General features: G+C 37.6%; 1 protein-coding gene across 6 annotated transcripts in view; it reads right to left on the bottom strand.

The window, feature by feature from the left end:
• Positions 1–4,922: 4,922 nt before the first annotated feature.
• JMJD1C (jumonji domain containing 1C) overlaps positions 4,923–19,397 on the bottom strand; it is a 320,032-nt gene continuing 305,557 nt past the window's right edge. For all 6 annotated transcript variants that reach the window (XM_059170135.1, XM_059170130.1, XM_059170131.1 and 3 more), the window contains 5 exons: positions 19,205–19,327; positions 16,219–16,358; positions 14,543–14,719; positions 6,166–6,297; positions 4,923–5,845 (listed from right to left, as the gene is read on the bottom strand). In XM_059170135.1, coding sequence (XP_059026118.1) covers positions 5,756–5,845; positions 6,166–6,297; positions 14,543–14,719; positions 16,219–16,358; positions 19,205–19,327 — 662 coding nt within the window. In that variant the 3' untranslated portion in view covers positions 4,923–5,755. The remainder of the gene's footprint in view (positions 5,846–6,165; positions 6,298–14,542; positions 14,720–16,218; positions 16,359–19,204; positions 19,328–19,397) is intronic.

The following is a 19,397-nucleotide window of genomic DNA, read 5'->3' as shown; positions in this document are numbered from 1 at the left end:
TATCTGATGATGGACATCTAGGCTCTTTCCATAGTTTGGCTATTGTGGACATTGCTGCTATAAACATTGGGTGCACGTGCCCCTTTGGATGACTACATTTGTATCTTTAGGGTAACTACCCAGCAGTGCAATGTAGGGTAGCTCGATTTTCAACTTTTTGAGGAACCTCCATACTGTTTTCTAGAGTGGCTGCACCAGCTTGCATTCTCACCAACAGTGTAGGAGGGTTCCCCTTTCTCTGTATCCTCGCCAACATCTGTTATTTCCTGACTTGCTAATTTTAACTATCTTTGGCTATTTTTAAATGGTATTTTTCATTGTCTTTCCATGGTGGCCAATCTATTTATGTGTTTATAAAGCTACTAGAAATATTTAGTTTAAAAGGTAGGATGGCACAGTAGTAGTTGGGGGGGTGCCAAACAGCATACCAGTTTTTATATAATACATGATCGCTGTTTTGTGAAGTGAAAAAAACACATAGGAAAGATTTGTGGTAAGTAAACTACTAACAGTGGTCACCTCTAGGTAGGGAAACTACAAGCACCCCCATTTACCCCCAGTTCTTCATACTTAGTATGAAGTACATGATACTTGGTACATATCTTGAGAAATCCAGGAAAAAGAAGTAATTTTCGAGACTGCTGAGGTTTTTAACAATCAAAAATGGTTTGAGCTTCATTCAATTAGTGGTCATCCCTATCTACCTTTTATTTTTATTTATTTTAAATTTTTTAAAAGAGATTTTATTAATTTGACAGAGAGAGAGAGAGATCACAAGCAGGCAGAGAGGGGGAAGCAGGGTCCCCGCTGAGCAGAGCCTGATGCGGGGCTTGATCCCAGGGCCCTAGGACCATGACCTGAGCCGAAGCAGAGGCTTAAACCCACTCAGCCACCCAGGTGCCCCATATTTTTTTTTTTATAGTACCTGGGGCTCAATCCCATGACCCTGGGATTGTGACCTGAGCCGAAGGCAGATGCTTAACCCACTGAGCCACCCATGCGCCCCTTTCTCCCTTTTAAATAAACCCTTCTCCCTCTTCAGTTGACACTGAGCTCACTGAGCACCACAGAAAATGTGTTGAACACCAGGAAGATGAGGAATCAATGCTGGAAATTCAATAAATTTGAAAAATTCAAGAAAACTGCTATTGGTTGGGAAGATGTGAATGGAATACTTAGAACGAAATGTGGACTCCTAACTCAGCATACTTGAAAGCCAGTATGTCCTATGTACTTCCTCAAAAGTTCCATCAACAAGGAATGAACAGCAAATTCCCATGATTTCTAGAACTTATACATTTCTTTTAGAACACATAACATTAGTCACTGGGCTCAACAGCCATGTTTCTTCTCTGGGAGGGAACATGAGATGATGCATCAAGTCATGGGCCTAAACAATTCAACAGATATACCAACTTTTTAAATTACTAGAATTTGTTCCTGAAACCCTAGGGCTTCATTGGCTCAAAGCTTTGGTTTGAAAAATCTTTTGTTGTACAGTCAGTTCAGAGGTAAGTATTGTTTTGAAAATGCAAATTTGTCCCTATAAACATAAATTTATAGGAAACAATCTGAGCATGATGTGCATTTTGTTTGCTTAAGGGGCAATTTTGTCTTCAAGAAAAACTTGAGTGCAGAAAACTGCACCACCTAAACCTTCATGATAACATTGAGTCCCACCCAGCCATCCGCATCTGGTGTTAACATTTTACTTCTGATCTCATAGAACCCTATTTTGGCCACTTCACAGTGTTTGTCACAAGCAGCAAGCATTCTGATGCCCATTTCCAAAGCAAATTTCTGGTTTTCTTCAAGATAACGTGCCATATTGGGGCGCCTGGGTGGCTCAGTGGGTTAAAGCCTCTGCCTTCGGCTCAAGTCATGATCCCAGAGTTCTGGGATGGAGCCCCGCATCGGGCTCTCTGCTCAGCAGGGAGCCTGCTTCCCTCTCTCTCCCTGCCTGACTCTCTTATCTGCTTGTGATCTCTGTCAAACAAATAAATAAAAATCTTTAAAGATAATATACCATATTTATTTTATATTGTTAATCTACTTAAACATGTAACATATGTAAGACATTATCGTCTCAAATGTATTACTGATAAAGTTTTTCAATGTTATGCCCAAATCCTCCCTTTCTCCCCTTTTAAGTCCTGTGGTGTTTTTACTGGACTCAGCACAGTACAGTGATTTTTAGGGACTGAGTATAATGGAATTCAAGGGGTTCAATCTCCTTTCCCGAGACTTGGTTATAGGGTGACCTTTAGTATTTACATCTGGAAAAAAGTTTGCGAACAAAAATGCTCATATTAATCTTGTTCTTTTTCCTCATTCCTGTATTAACAGAGCTTGATAGGACCTGTGAAGCAGCTATCATCCTCACTAGATTAGCAGAGGACTATACTGGTCCCCTTGGAGTCCGTGCCCATCTTAACTTGTGCTTCTTCATTTGATTTGTTCACTGACCCAGCTCTCCAAATTTTTCAGCATCTGTCAAATCGAGGGTCCAAGACTAGGGGCCAGGACAGCATTGTTGGGACTCATTTGTCCTCAGAATGTACCTCCTCCCAAAATGGAGTCAGCTGTCACCCTCACATACAACACACCATTCTTGATTTGCCCCTCCACTGACCCTAGGGCTGAGATCTTTTTCAAAGACAAGACACAGAAAAGACAGGCAATCCTCCAGTCTTAACTGCAGCTGGTTGGCTTATTTACAGAGAACTGCCGTGAACAGCTTAAGTCAGCTGTGAAAATCTTCCGAGTCAGGAAAGGGAATCTCTTTGTATGCAGCCAGTGGCCTGGAGCTTGCCTACATTTCATTTTTGTTTGAAAGTCACTTTGCTTTCATTAAAAGAACCAGGTTGATTACTATAAAAGCCAAAATACTTAGTTCCTGTATCTTTCATATAGTTTCAAGGTGTCACTATTGAGATTACTGTGTAACCAGGTATGTCGTAACTTGAGCCTGAATCTTGGCCACCTGCTATACCCCAGTTCATAGTGCATAGTGTAGTTGTAGAATGGTAATTGAATCGGTTTATTTTCCCCCCTCTTCTGTGGTCAACATTCCTGGTCTAGTCTGGCAGAATATCTCTGATAGGCTGGCATCTAGAGAAAGAACATGTTAAATTTATGTTTCTGTATCTTTGGTATGTGTTCACACACAGAATAATCAAAGTAGAAGTAGGAGAGCGTATTTTTCTTCTGAAGCTCACTAATCTTACAGAGATATCATTAAACCCGCATTCCACCTACCAAAGGGAAGTAACAAGAAACTAGACATTTTATGCGTGTTGTAGTCTCAGAATGTGTTGGCAAAAGAGAAATGGATTTGGACTCATGTAATTCCTCGGTCAGGAAAAGGAATTCATATTCAGGTCTAAAATTACACTAAAAGGGGAGGGCCCTAAATATTCAGCACAAGTTTCCCTATATTAAGTCTCCCTGAGGCTTTTCAGATTATGCTACACATTTATTACTTACTCTCTATCACCATCAGGAGGAAACAGTCATGCTCAGATGGTTTCATATATGAGAAGCATCTGAGTCAAGCAAAAGGATGGAGGGAACAAGGTAAATGGTCAGAGGAATTGCTGCATCAGGGAGCAATTGATCAGCAGTCTGATAAGTAACACAACTGCCAGCCGTCCCAAAGTCAGATGTTTTTAGTAAGCACTATAGTTCATTCATCCTACCTACCTCACCACGAATTACGTCACTAGCATGAAGTTCAGACCACGCATAGAATCAAATACTCTTATCAGATGAGTCTCCTTTGAAAGAAGCCACACTGCCTTAGTTTAGCTATTCTGTAGGGTTTGTAGTATGGTGAAAAAGGTGGCTCAAACAAGAGCCAAAGAAGCAAAACCATTTGGAAGAAAATCAGCGTAAGCCTCTGGGTTCTTGGTAGACTTTAGGGGACGAGCAGACAGTCTACTCCAGTATTATTATCTTGGGCTTGAAATTAATTTCACCACAAAATTAAATAGGACTTTTGAAAGTGTTAAGCAAGAAGTGCCATTTATGCAATGAAACATGTTTTGAAAAACATTAAAAAGTCAAAAACTTACAGAAGATTCACATAATCATTTTAACTGTGCCTCAGCCCAGTTTTTCTACCCAAGTAGTCATCATCCCTCCCATTAACCCTTATGCCACATGGGGCATTAATGTGAAATGTAACTGCTCACATTCCTGGCTGAATCCTGCCTGAGTGGAAGGTGATATAATAAATAGTTCACATGGAGCTAAAAATGGTAGATATAAACAACAGGATAAAAACCAAGCAACTTGAAAGGTCACAACTTGGGCTACTTACTTTTTCTTTTAAACTGTTCTTTCAGATGAAGATAAAAGGCTGTCCCCTCAATATCCTGCAGGTGTCAGTGGAGAACTACATTATTTCTGGGAGCATTCAGATAGGGCAATGTGAACCTCAAAGTGGCCAACTGGGAACAGCTATTAAAACCAACCAAGACTCCAAAATTAAAACAAATTACCAAGCAGGACTCCTATTCAACTGAGGCTGGCTGACGTTAGCCTCTTCCCTACCACTGCTCTCCTGGACTTCTTCCCACCCACAAAACCGTATTATCAGCGATCTCTGCTATGAAAAACACTTACTTGAAACAGATCACATATGCTCATAATCATGGCTTTTTAATTCATTTATGGGTTCTTCTTTCAATGAGAAAGTGTTCATAAATAACAAATGGGAGTTACCTGTATTCCTTTCTTTAGCTGGGCCACAGCACAAGTAAGTTGAGACACTTATGATAGCTCATAAAATCTATAGAAAAGCTGGAAACTTATAAGGAGAAATGTTCCAGAAGAGAATGTTATCATAAGAAAATGCAAGCAGTCATTACGACAATGAATCCCCAGTAGTAGGTTAGAAGGAAGAACTCTGGAACAAGCCATTTTCTGATAAAGTCCTTTTAATGGAAAATGTAAAACCCCTTTCAACTTTAATGTACAAAGCCATATGTAACACTTGCACTTTTAACAAATAAAAGCAAGCCAATGTTTTAAAAAAATACATCATTAAATGTATATATGTATATATTTACATAGCATATTAAGTTTAATATTTAGCTTTAAAAGTTCACATAAATTTTACCAAAATGAGACAATTTTAAATAAATTACACCTTTTGAAAATGTTTAATTGTACAGTCAATAGCTTCAACAAAATATTGAAGTGTCCTTATTTAGTATCTACTTTATATACTTCATATTTTACAAATTTTACAATTATTTGGCAGTAATTTTCTGATTATGACATGAATGCTGTGCGATTCAGCAATTTCCCAAATGCAGGCAATAGCTGGTGTTTGTGTCCTATTCTCACAGTAACTGTCTCAATGTAGTGAAAAATATCAGTTATTTTAGTAAACTGTACAAGGTCACATTTACACTTGATCAACAATATAGCATAGAATTTTGTGTTTTGTTTTTTTCAAAAATAAATACATCATTTTAAATCTGGCATTTTCACAAACATCATATACACTATAATACAAAAACAGCTAGGAAGCGCTGCTTTTTAAATTTAGCTTGTTTTCATAACTAACATTGAATCACAGGGGCTGTGACATATGCTATACTGCTGCGGTATCAGTAACAAGTAATTACTACAAAAGAGAATTTCTTGGCACTGATGGTTTTATGAAGCTTAAGTCAATGTGCATACGTAACATCGTTCGAGAGTAAGTGATTCCAGTTCAATGGCCTAAAAACATCAAACTGGACACCTAATTTTCTTCCATGTCCTCTACTTCATCTTCATGTATCTTCAAAGCTCTCACCATTTCCTTGACTGCATGATACAATATATTTTTAACCTGAAAGAGATGTTGGCATTTCTAATCACTTCAGCTGGAGATAAAACTAACAAATGAAAATTGCTATATTAAAAAATTTTTTTTCCTTAATGAAACAAAGCCAAATTCAAGAAAAACAAATGTCATAGTTAAAAATGTTAAACCGCAAGTCAGGATAAGGGTCACTAAAAATCATACAATTAAATGCATATTGTTAACATGTGGTTGCTATTCAATTATGACAAACTAGGCAGTGATTACCCAAGCAGTTCTGCAGGTTTCTTATTTCTGAATTGAAAAGTCATGCAGAGCAGGAGCTCGTTAGAAAGTTCGTCTCTTACCTGTAGTTTATCATCATAATTGATTTCCTCCTTCAAAAGTCTCAGTTCCTGTGTTAAGTGAAATGACTGTACAAGATGTTCTGGAGACACAAAGTCTTCAGTTACCTGAATACAGCTGTGAAAATTCTGTACCTATCCCCAAAACAAAAACAGTGAAATTTCAATTTTAGGAGGCAGCACTATCAGAGAACTTATTTTCCCCAAAACATCAAATGCATTTCAAAGCAGAACAGGACTTTATAAATGAAATATTTTTACATAATGAAAAGAACAGAACTTTTCCAGGAATCCTTCAGAGAGGCTGATAATCAGATCCTAAATTATCAGTTTAGTCAAGGTGACTTTTTGGTATTACTTTAGCAACAACAACAAAAAAGCTAACTGGAAGGTATCTGCTTTACCATTTAGTCAAACAATCTGATGTTTGTTGATGCTCCTTTGGCTTTCAGCATTTGGGTCATTTCACTGTTAACTTTTTTTCTTTTAAGACTTTTATTTATTTATTTATTTGAGAGAGAGGGGAGGGGCAGAGGGAGGAAGAGAATCTTAGGGAGACTCCCCACAGAGCATGGAACCCAACTTGGGGCTTGATCCCAGGACCCTGAGATCATGACTTGAGTCAAAATTAAGAGTTGGACGCTTAACCGAGTGAGCCATCCAGGTGCCCTTCCCTGTTAACTTTTACAACAGAATGTAGATCAAAGCAAAAGAAACGAAATTTAGTTTGTGAGGAATGGGGGTGAAAACTCTAGTTTCAGCTATCTATTGCTCACAACAGTTTTAGAATTACCCTAGGATTTTATTGTGCCTTTCTTTCAAATACTAAAGTATACCTTCAGGCTCCCCTGGCATCAGTACAACTGTTTTTAATAGTTATCCCTCCCCTGACTAAATGGTTTTCGGAAGAAGCCAGTAAACAATCTTATCTGTTGGGGCGCCTGGGTGGCTCAGTGGGTTAAGCTTCTGCGTTTGGATCAGGTCATGATCTCAGGGTCCTGGGATCAAGCCCCACATTGGGCTCTCTGCTCAGCAGGGAGCCTGCTTCCCCCTCTCCTCTGCCTGCCTCTCTGCCTACTTATGATCTCTCTATGTCAAATAAATAAATAAAAATCTTAAAAAAAACCCAAACAGCCTTATCTATTATTTGTACACCATGTACAAATTGACTCAGTACTTCACTATTTCTTGGAATTGTTTTCTATTAATACTTAGTATAATCACACAGAAGGACCGGGCTGATCCAATCTGGATTTTATGACATTTTAGGTTGTCTTCTAGTGGTATGAATGGATACCACAGAATTCCTAGGAAAGGAGAAATAACTGAAAACTAAAGCATTTACACTAATTCTAATTTTTAAAAAAGATTTTATTTGCTTGGGAGAAAGATAAAGGGAGAAGCAGAGGGAGAAGAACAAGCAATCTCCACACTGAGCATGGAGCCTGACACAAGGCCCTGAGATCAGGACCAGAGCTGAATCAAGAGTTGGACTTTCAACCAACTGAGCCACACAGCCATGCCAACACTAATCCTAATTTTTAGGTTTAGTTGGGAGGTGTGAGAAGAAGACAGTTAAGTGGGGAACAGAGAACAGTGAGAAAAATCTAACAATAGAGTGATGGAATCCAAAGGCACTGAAATTCCTCCTCCGGGCATACTATCTACCTGAACGGCTAGCTGCTCAATCCTGCACGTTGTTTAAGTCAAGCGCTGTCCCTCTAATGCTCACCTGATAGCATATTTACGCATTCTCTTGCTTTAATCATTATGATGTTGGTTCCTCTGCAGGATGAACATAGTGATGTCTCACATTTTCAGCGCTACTATACAGTCTCCCTGGATCTTCACTATGTGTCTCTAGAACAGATGCTCTACTTCACAGAGCAGGAAACTATGGATAAGAAGTTCAGTGCCTGTTCCAAGAAAAATCAGCCAACAAATGGCAAGCCAACAGGAGCCCAGCTTCTGTAACATCTTGTCTAACAGATGCTTTATGGTCCTATATTAACTCAGTCACACCAGCATAGTTTCCAAATGTCCTGTCTTGTTATGTCTTTCACTTCTGTGAATATGCTGTGGGGATTAAGTCCTTCAAAAGTTCTGGCATGTACCTTTCTTTGAGCATGTCTAGTTCTACTGTTTTATAATTTGTCTCTTCATCGATATCCTAATTTTGTTCATATGTTACCTTCCTGATTTTCTTCACCAATTTCCTTTAACTCTCTGAGTACATTTAAGACAGTTGGAATACAGTCTATGTCTAGTAAGTCCAGTGTCTTTGCTTCCTCAGGGACAGTTTCTGCTGATCATTATCCCTTTTTGCTGAAAGCTGGACACAGGAACATTATAATGTGGTCACTGGAAATCAGATTCTCTCTACCTCACTGTTGCTGCTGATTATTGGACAAGGGTGTAGCCATCCATTTCTTGTTACTTTCCCACACTATTCTTGCAAAGGCTGTGTTCCTTGTTGGGTATGATCACTGAAGTCTGTTCCGCTATCTCAGTGGTCAGAGATTTCCTTAAATGCCCCAAATCAGCTGCCCTTTTCTTCACGGAACAGTCTCCCAACTGATGTTAATTTGGATTTGATTCCAGAGTTCTAAAAAAGTTGATTCTGTCAGTTTTTGCCAGTTCATGGTTGTTTTAAGTAAATCACTTTCAGAACTGTGACTTTTATTAGTGCTTAAAAAGGGTATTATGCTTTCTAATGACCTCAACCTGATAATATTTTGCTTAAAGGCTTACAGGTCAGTTTGAAGAGACAGGGTTCAGTCTTAAAAGTAGAACCCATTTGAACTTCCCATTCCACTAATTCCTTTTTTTGGCTATCTTTGATTCATTTACATTTCACTTCTTTGACAGACTCTTATTCATACTTGCCTGTGGGATCAACTGTAATCATAAATAGGTAGTGTTAAGAGAATGTGACTCTTGCCATATACATACTGACTTCGGAGAATTTAAGAGTGAAAGATTTTGCTGGAAGTTCTTTTAGCATTATGAATGCAGAAAACTCACAAGTTAGCAATATTATAAACTATGGATGACCAAGCATAATCAATTAAGATAAACAATTAAGGACAAATTTATCCTAAAGATTTTGTGGCTAAAAATAAAAAAAAAAAAAAAAAAAAAAAAAAAGGCTGCTGTTTAAAATGAAGGCCACTGGGGTGCTGCCTGGGTGGTTCAGGCAGTTAAGCATCTGCCTTCGGCTCAGGTCATAATCCCAGGGTCCTAGGATCAGGTCCCACATCGGGCTCCTTGCTCAGTGGGGAGTCTGCTTCTCCCTTTGCCCCTCTCCCTGCTCTCTCTCAAATAAATAAAAATCTTTAAAATGAATGAATGAATGAATAAATAAACAAATAAAATGAAGGCCACTGAGGACATCAGGGTACTAGAGTTAAGACAAAGTAAATCCTGGAGGTCAGGGTCCACCTGCTCCATCTGGTGATATACTGGGGTTCCACAGAGTCACTCATGTTTGCCAAGAGAAGATTAGCCTGCCACTGTTCTTAATATATGGAGGGTTGTGGCTAGGATACTTTCCCTCAGTGTGGCTTCTCAAAGTGCTCACGGGTGACAAACCAAAGAATACAATGTATCATATCTGGTCAAAACCATTTTTTGATAGATGCCTTGTGTTTGTAAGGACTTTCCATCTAATGGTTTTTGAAGTGTGATCCTCAGAGAGTATTGTAAGCATCACCTGGGGACTTGTTAGAAATGTAAAATTTCAGGTCGCTCCCGCAGACCCATTGAATCAGAAGTTCTGGGGGTAGGGTCCAGCAATCTGTTTTATCAAATCTTCTAGGAAATCCTGATGTATGCCAACACACGAGAAATACTTACTTAGACTTTGGGTTTACTTTAAGGACTACCTATAGTCTATTGGAAGTGAAGTCATCAATGAAAAGCTTTCAGGACCTCTAAAGTCTAAGTAAGTTGTAAATAATTACATCTCAAATGCAAGTTAATATTGTGAACATAAGAGTTCGTACTTCCTTTTAATTCTCTCTCAAAACCACATTATCATCACTTCTGAGTCATGGACAACATCCTTTCAAAAGAGTACAAATAACCATGCTGTCATTATCACACCACATAAGGAAAAGACAGAAATTTTTGTGCTTATAGCTGGCAATTCTATGCCAAAATATGCAGCAGAGTGGACTTGGAACACTCAGCAAGTTAGTAGCAGAGCTCAGAATAGAATTTGCCAATCTAGGTTATACATGCTGTATTTAAGTATAACATCTTTTATACTCTAGAAATAAAATTTGCTCTCTAGAATCTAAGTGATATTTCTATATATCTCAAAAGAAAGCACGTCTTCCTATATACTTACGTATACAGTCGTAACTGGAAGTTAGATTCCAACCTAAGTAAACTTTCTGAAGGGGCCAGAAGACACATGAAGAGGCCAAAATTTACATGTTTGTACAAAGAGCACAATACATATAAATTATGTAAAGTTGTAACTTTGTTTTTATCTGTATTTGTGCAAAAATATGTTGTGTATAAGAACATATTTTCAGGCTGTCAGGACTTACAAATATTTAAGTGCATTATTCTAAACATGGGAAAGAGCAATGAAAAACCCATAAAACTCTGTCCTCATGAACTTTAAATTCCAGGTGGGGATTAAAAGACAATAAACAAGGTAAACAAATTATGAATAATATTAGAAGGTGATGACTGAAATAGGAAATAAAGCAGGGAAGATGACAGGGAACTGGGAGACACAATTTGCAATTTGCACTTTAAAACTAGGGCATTAAGGAAGACCTCACTGAGGAAGGTGACATATGAGCAAATAAACCTTTAAAGAATGTGAAGAAGCAATCAGAGATCTCTTATAGAGATCTGAAAAAAGAATTCCAGGCCAAAGGATTAGCAAGCACAGTGGCCCTGGGGAGGAAACTTGCATGGTGTGTTTGAAAACCAAAGAGAGGGCAGGGTGGCCAAAGAGAAGTAAGAAGGAGGGAAACTGGGAAGAAAGGTAATGAAGAAAGGCAGTGAGACTCGAACAGGATAAAAATACAGATCATTCAGGACCTTGTGAAGCTTTGAGCAGAATTATGTGAACTAAACTTTTTAACATGATTGCTATGCCTACTATTTTGAGAAAACATGGCTCTCTACCTACAAAAAAGCAACAGCAGAGAGACATGTACATGGCATGGAATCTCTGGTAAACACTGACGGCTTCTGCAGGAGAGCAACTGGAGGCAAAGGTGAGGAAGAGACTGAATTTTTACTGTGAAGCCTATTGTACCACTTAGATTCTTTTTTTAAAATTAACATGTAATGTATTATTTGCCCCAGGGGTAGAGGTCTCTAAAATCATCAGGTTTACACATTTCACAGGACTCACCATAGCACATACCCTCCCCAATGTCCATATATACTACTTAGATCCTTAAAAATTGTATCACTTTATTACATTTCTTTCTTTCTTTCTTTTTTTTTTTTTAAGATTTTATTTATTTATTTGACAGAGATCACAAGCAGGTAGAGAGGCAGGCGGGGGTAGGGGGAGCAGGTTCCTTGCTGAGCAGGAGAGCCTGATGAGGGGGCTCAATCCCAGGACTCTGGGATCATGATCCCTGAGCTGAAGGCAGAGGGTTAACCCACTGAGGCACCCAGGGGCCCCTTACATTTCAAAATAAAAATTGAGACAGCATAAAACAACTAAACTATCCATACTCCCCCAAAAATGGAACCTTGGTACATACTTTGCACAATGTATAAAAATTAACTAAAAATGGATTATGGGTCTAAATTTAAGACTAACCACAATAAAGCTTTTAAAAGAAAATGTAAGAGAAAATGTTTACTATCTTGAGCTGGGCAGCAATTTTGGATATACAACAATAAAAGTATGATACATAAAAGAAAAAACTAATCACCTGAACTTCATCAGAATTAAAATACCTCTCTTTGGAAGATATCATTAAGAAAATTTAAGGACAAGCCACAGATTAGGAGAATATATTTGCAAAGTATATATTAGATAAAGGGCTTATAAAGTATTGTAGTTAATACACGAAACTCAGAAAAAATAAAATACAACTGGAAAAATGTATAAAATATTTGAACACACAGATTTACCAACATAGATATATGGATGGCAAATAAATACATGATAAGATGCTAGACATACTTAGTTATTAAGAAAAAGTAACTTAAATTAAACCTACAATGTGATACCAATGCACGCTTATTCAAATGTTTAAAAACAAAAACTGACAATAAGCAGAGGAAATGGAACTCACATATACTACTTTGGGGAATTGAAAATGGTACAATCACTTTGGATAACCACCTGACAGTTTCTTACAAAGTTAATCATACATTTATTTTATGATCAGGAAATTCCATCACTTATTGTTTATCAAAATGAAATGAAAATCGATGTTCACAGAAAAACCTATATGCAAATTTTTTGGTGGCTTTACTTATTATTTGTCTCAAGCTGGAAAACACACAAATGTTCTTCAGTTGGTGAATGGGTTAAGAAATTGTTACATTTGTATAATGAACAACTACCCAGCAATACAAAGGATCCAGGGGCGCCTGGGTGGCTCAGTGGGTTAAGCCTCTGCCTTCGGCTAAGGTCATGATCTCAGGGTCCTGGGATGGAGCCCTGCATCGGGCTCTCTGCTCAGCTAGGAACCTGCTTCCTCCTCTCTCTCTGCCTGCCTCTCTACCTACTTGTGATCTCTCTCTGTCCGTTAAATAAATAAAATCTTTATTTAAAAAAAAAAAAAAAGGATCCAAGTAATGGTATGTACAAAAACATGGATGAATCTCAGAAGTATTATATGTTGAAAGTTAGAACTATAGGAGGAAAACTAAGTAGTTGTAGGAATGTCAGATGAGAGATGAATAAAAAAAGGCAGGAGGGAATTTTTAGGAGTAATGTAAGTGTTTGGTATTTTGTTGTGTTGTTACCTAACTATACAGTTCTCCAAACTTAAAGAACTGCACTCTAAAATTATACCTCAATTTTAAAACTGCACTGTCCAGTTTAACTTTAAGAAAATAAATATTGGGTAAGTTAAATATAAAAGGATTTTCAAGGGAACCTGTCTTATATTATCAAAAAATTCTTTCTATTTACAAAGTAGTACAAAATGTACTATTCTCCTAAATAGGCTACTCCATTGAGGGTGTTTTACATTTTGATACAGATTAGCTCTTTTCTGATAAGAGACTAGAAGGCAAAAAAAATGGTATGCGGGAACTTGAATTATTAATGATACAATATCTCTGAAATGATCAGGTAAGACCATGGGACAATAAAACAATTTAACATAAATAATGCATTAAACTTAGTATAATTAACACATTTTTTCCTCTAGGAAGTTATTGTCATGAAACAGGTATATTTATTATGATGTCTGTATTTTACTGTCATAAATGCTATTTGATATCTAAGAATGATAAATCTAACCCTGAGCTTGACATGTTAAAAACTAAGCAAATATGATCACTTAAAGAATATTTGTGCTATTACATAATGGTGTGACAATGCTACACAGGCAATAATTGCATATATAGTTATATAAAATGTGGAAAACATTCCTTGGTTTAAAAAAAAAAAGGACACACACCTGATACATCTCAACTATCATGTGGTAGAAGAGGTGGGGAACCAACTCTGAGGGTAACTAGCTTTCGTGGTTCTTGGATTTCCTGGGCACACTCTGCTACTATGAGGGCTAAGCTGGTGTGTGGTAGCTCTAGTCTATTTATCAAAATCCACTGTATGCTTTTAATCCAATCCTCCATGCCCATTATCTATTCTATGCCTTTTTTCCAGGTCCACAGAGTCAAGCCACAGAAACAAAGATAATGTGTTTATTATACTTCTTAAAATTTGTGGATCAATAGCTATAAAAATTACATTATCATCTTTCTTTGGACACACTATTGCTATGTTAGCAAACAAGGCAGGAGTTACACTAAAAGCCCGAGTTATGGAACGTTCTAGCCAACACTTCATTCTGCTCAGTTTGGTGCCTAGAAAATGTGTGATCTCAGGTCTTAATACTTAAGTGTTAAGTCTCTCTACTGAGAACTAAATATATAGTATGTCTCTTTTTCCTCCTTAAAAAGTCTTAAAAAAAAAATAAAAAAGATTTCGATCCACTAAGTGGAAACAATATAAATATGGAAATCTGGCTCACGTTGAACCAATTTAAGTTCTCAAAGCATTTAATCGTGTCAGCTCTTTAAGCAATGGAAAGTTATGTTTGTGGTTTCTTAATGAAAGCAAACTGGGTGCAGGTCATTCTCTTACTTATCAGGACTTCCTTTTCAAAATCGGTTCCTTCAGTAATAGATGCGTGAAGAATAAGTTCTTGTGTACCTGATGAAGGGCTCCCGCTGGTAAAACAATGGCGTCACCAAGGAACTGAATGAGAGTCCAGGTCCTAACTCCATACTCCTCAAGAAGTCTCTGGCGCAGCTTTTTGTTCACGTACCAACTTTGGTCACGTATCGGATCATGTTCTGGGAGAACTTCAATGCCTTGTTCTTTTGAAATCTGTAGTATGAATTAAAATGAAAATATACACTTCAATTTTAAGTAAGGGAAATGGTAAATTCTGTTCAGATAAATTCCAATTTTCTTTGCAATAATCATCTTTTGTTCTTAGAATCTCATGGAACGATACATGTGCTTAAGTTAAATAACAATTTGAAAAGCCAAGGGATACTAAAACAATACTGCACACTGAGATCGTGTTAATAAATGGGCTGTTAATAATGGGTGCCTGGGTGGCTCAGTCAATTAAGATCTGCCTTCGGCTCAGGTCTTGATCCCAGGGTTCTGGGATCAAGCCCCACATCAAGCTTCCTGGCTCAGCGGGAAGCCTGCTTCTCCCTCTCCCACTCCAACTCCCCCTGCTTGTATTCCCTCTCTTGAGGTCTCTCTGTGTGTCAAATAAGTAAGTAAATAAATAAAATCTTAAAAAAGAATAAAAAAGTAAAGTGAATCATACTACCACCTTCTCACCTCTTTCATCCACCATGAAGTTTCCATCCATTTGGTTTCTTCTTTATAATTGTTTCAACAGTATAGCACAGAGATTAGGAAAAGCTTAGCTTAGTAGCTTTTTTTGTCAAAAGCCAAACTATCCTGTATGAACTTGAACATTTCCTGATCTTGCTTTTTTTTTTTAAATTTAAGTACAAAGATAAACATCTTTATATTGCTAACCCTCTAATCTCTGACAAATCAATTTCAAGGGACCCTTTTACTAAACCAGTGAATTAACCATTCTGCTTTAGAAAGCAAAATTTATAACATTTTAAGTTAAAATACTGGTAGGTATTGAGATGAGACAAGAGGTACAGAGCTACAGCTCCTTTACTTCATACTGAACAGAGACAAACCTGAAGTCTATTCTCAAAGAAAATGCAGTATTAATGAGAAAAGCAGCAATGATGGCCCCTTGAGAGAAATGCCTGTAATTGCATATTTAACAAATATTTGAGCAAAAGATTGAACTAATCATTCTAAATTAATGTGTTTCATTCAGTGTTTAACAACTAAATTAAGGTATGATTACTCAAAATTTCAGTCTATTCAAATAAGTGTAACATTCAAATAAGTGTAACAGAGCAATTGATGTGGTTAGGAGCAGAATTACTGCCTGTGTCAACAGCCAAACTATTAATAAAAAAAAAGATCCTACCTTCTTTAGATGTTTCTATGACATATTTTTATATCCTATAATTTTCACCACTTTTCAATAAGGGTAACCTCTGACTCATCAACAGATTAGTTCGTTATATAAGATAGGGGAGCACTAGCAACTGAGAAGAAGTTGCCATTCAAAGACCTCAACATGAAAAGGGCTTTAAAAGGAGCAAGAGAAAGGAGCTTTTGACTTAAAACAATAGTAAGCAGTTCCCTCCTCTTTTGAAGTAAAAATTACCTAATGATCCTATATTCCTGAATGCCAAATTAAGTTACATTAAAAATTACTAAGTCCTTGGCTCAAGGTAAAGATATAAACTATTTGCGACCTAAATTTATACCTTCTGAAGAAATTCCCTTATCTTGTCAATGTCTTTCCCTGCATAAATATGCCACAGAGCACCAGGTATTTCACTTGAGTCCTTCAATCGTTTTCTTAAAATGTCATCCAAATCTTCCTCCTCAAATTTCTTGAGTATTCCTGAAACATAGGAGAATATTTTCAAATTGGTCATTAAAGACCACCAGAAAGCCAAGTATCCTAGAATTGATCTATGGGAGCAGAACAGTGCCAGACTAGATCAGGACTCTTAGTTAAAGAGGAAGTAAACCCAGTTAAACTGTTACAGAACAGAAAACAGTGACCATGCATAACAAGGGACAGAGTAACGGTAACTTTCCCAGATCATTTGTCTTCTGCAAACCAAGGACCAAGAGACTAAAAACCCAAGGGTTTCTAAATCAAATTTCACCAACTTTCTTCCTGTCCTAAGGGGGTGGTCGTAACAGTGATCTGTACTCATACACCATTTCTGAACTTAAACAAGACTTTCATGGCTACTACTAACTACTTAGTAAGGTAGGCAAGGATCATAACCTCTATTTTATTTTGGGGGCTGGTGGGGGGGGGCAGGCAGGGAGAAGAAGAGAGAGAATGCTAAGCAGGCAAGCACCAGCTCAGTGTGGAGCCTGATTCGGGGCTCAATCTCATGACCCTGAGATCATGACCTGAGCGGATCATGACCTGAGTGTAGTTGGTGCCCCAACTACAGCGAACATTTTAAAGAAAGGTTCTTTTCAGAGTAAATTTATTGCTTGCTACGAAGAATACATGAAATGTTTCCTAATTTTTAACAGTAGATTCTTCCTTATGTTTAAAGTCGATTGCAAAGATTTCTTTATTTAGTCATTTATTCTTTATTCAGTAGGTCCTGAGATCAGGACCCCCATCAGACCCCCTGCTCAGCAGGGAGTCTGCTTCTTTCTCTTGCTCTGCTCCTCTCCCTGCTCATGATCTCTTTCTTGCAAAATAAATGTACAAAATCAAGAAAAAAAAAGGAGGAGGGGGATAATTGGGGTAGGGAAAACCTTTTTCATTTTTTTTTTTTTTGAAGATTTTATTTGCTTATTTGACACACAGAGAGAGAAAGAGAGAGATCACAAGTAAGCAGAGAGGCAGACAGAGAGAGGGGGGAAGCAAGCTCCCTACTGAGCAGAGCCCCTGATGCAGGCCTCAATCCCTAGGGACCCCCGAGACCATGACCTGAGCTGAAAGCAGAGGCTTAACCCACTAAGCCACCAGGTGTTCCAAAAGCTTTTTTAAAATAAGGCCTCTAGGGGGAGGGAGATGACATTGAGCCACACTTTGAAGCGATTTACCAGGGAGACAGATAGGTAGGTAGAGGAAAAAGCATATGCTTTAAATAAGCAGGTGTTTCTTCAGGTTTTAGGCATTTACCCTAAAACACTCTCTTGGTGATCATCTATAAAGAGTGGCAAAAGCTTCAGATAAAGACAGCCATAGGATTACAATGATGAAATGTTTTCTTAAAAGACAAAATACTATACTTATAAATGAGGGATGGGCGGTGAGCAGGAACAAGGATGAATAATAAAGGCTCAGCATTTGAGGACATGAAAGATTAGTAGAGGAGAAAAGCAGGTATAAATTCTGTATTATAGAACAAATGCTAAAGGGGTTGATTTGAAAAAAGTGCAATGAGGCACAGAAGAGATAATGAACTCTGTGGAGTCACAAGCTTTGAAAAGATAATCTGAACCACAAGTCATACTTTCTGTATTAGAGATAGGACTACAACCCAAGTGTACCTGACTCTCAAATCCTTGGGAGTGGAGGAAGTGAAGAGTTTATCGATTATAATAAATGTTAATTTAGGAAGCTGAAAAACAGTATAAAAATGAGTTTCTAGTTTGGGGGGAATTTAGGTTGTGTTTTATGGAAGCTGTCAAATATACAGAAAAGTAGAGTGAATACTATAGGAACCCCCATGTCCTCAGCACCTAGTCACTAAGCTTTAGATACCTCCTTCGCTCCAGATACAGAGCTGGTTATGTACATGGTGGCTGAGTCATGTATAGAATTTCAGATAAAGTACATGTAAACTAGAAAGGTAGGAAAAAAATTCTCTGACTCTAGGAAAGCCTGGGATTCTATAAGGGTAGTTAAGAACTAGGGGAGTAGTATCACAGAAGCCAAGGGCAGTATCTGAAGAAGAGGCAGTGATTGACAGTACATTTATTTCAGAAGGGCAAGCATTAAGACAACCAGAAAGAAACCACTGAAACCACTTATCCAATTGTGAATGTTGGTGAGGGCTGCTGTAAGTAATTTCAGTGGGGCAGCAGGTCTAAGGCCAACGTACATAGAACTGAAATGTGAGTAAGAGCTGACAAAAGACAGCAAAGAATTTGTTAGAAAGGCTGGAACTACAGGATGGTGGCAAGGAAGACGAGATTTGAAAGTTTTCTTCTGAACAGTCTAGAGTGTACTTCTACTCTGAAGAAAATAACCAGCAGAGAGGAAAAGTTTAAAGACCTATTTACATAGAAGGGGATAGCAGATGGAACAAGGTTTTGGAAAGAAAACTAGAGGATGGAATCTAAAACCTCTACAATGGATAGAAAAGCTTCAATCTACTTTGGAGAAAATATCCCTTCTCTGATAGTAGAGGGGAAAACATGAACGTCTGAGGCACAAACCAAATCTTAATCCTCCTCAGAACCCCAGGACCCAGTTTCTATTCTCCAGTAAAGTATTTATAAGTAAGCTTAACAGTTTATTTCAACAAACAGAACATTTAAAGATAGGAAAGGAACAAATAAAAATACTCATTTTTAAAATTAAATTTGTTTTATTGAAAAAAGGTAAATCAAGCACTGTTAAAGATTAGAATATCCCTATATCCACTGCAATTCTTTCTGCAATCTTTGCTGTTTACTCAGAGGCTGACATTCTAGATAATAAATCCTAGTGTGTATGGTTATTCGGTTTCATCGCAAAGACCATTATTCTTCAAGTTTCTTTACCTGCTTTTGAGAGAATGCCATTTCCTTTTGCTATGCCAACATAGACTAGAATATTTACAACATCAGAAACTTCAACGTGGAGATTTGTTGTTCCTATGTCATGATCTTTAGCAGCCGCTACACCTGTGTATAAAATTTTATAAAATTTTATTTGACTGAAAACATATTCTAGATATTCCCCCTAAAGTTAGCT

This window comes from Mustela lutreola, chromosome 4, assembly GCF_030435805.1.
Source record: "Mustela lutreola isolate mMusLut2 chromosome 4, mMusLut2.pri, whole genome shotgun sequence".
Lineage (NCBI taxonomy): Eukaryota > Metazoa > Chordata > Mammalia > Carnivora > Mustelidae > Mustela > Mustela lutreola.
Note: the sequence above shows the minus strand (reverse complement) of the source record. Positions and strands in the feature narration are given on the sequence as shown.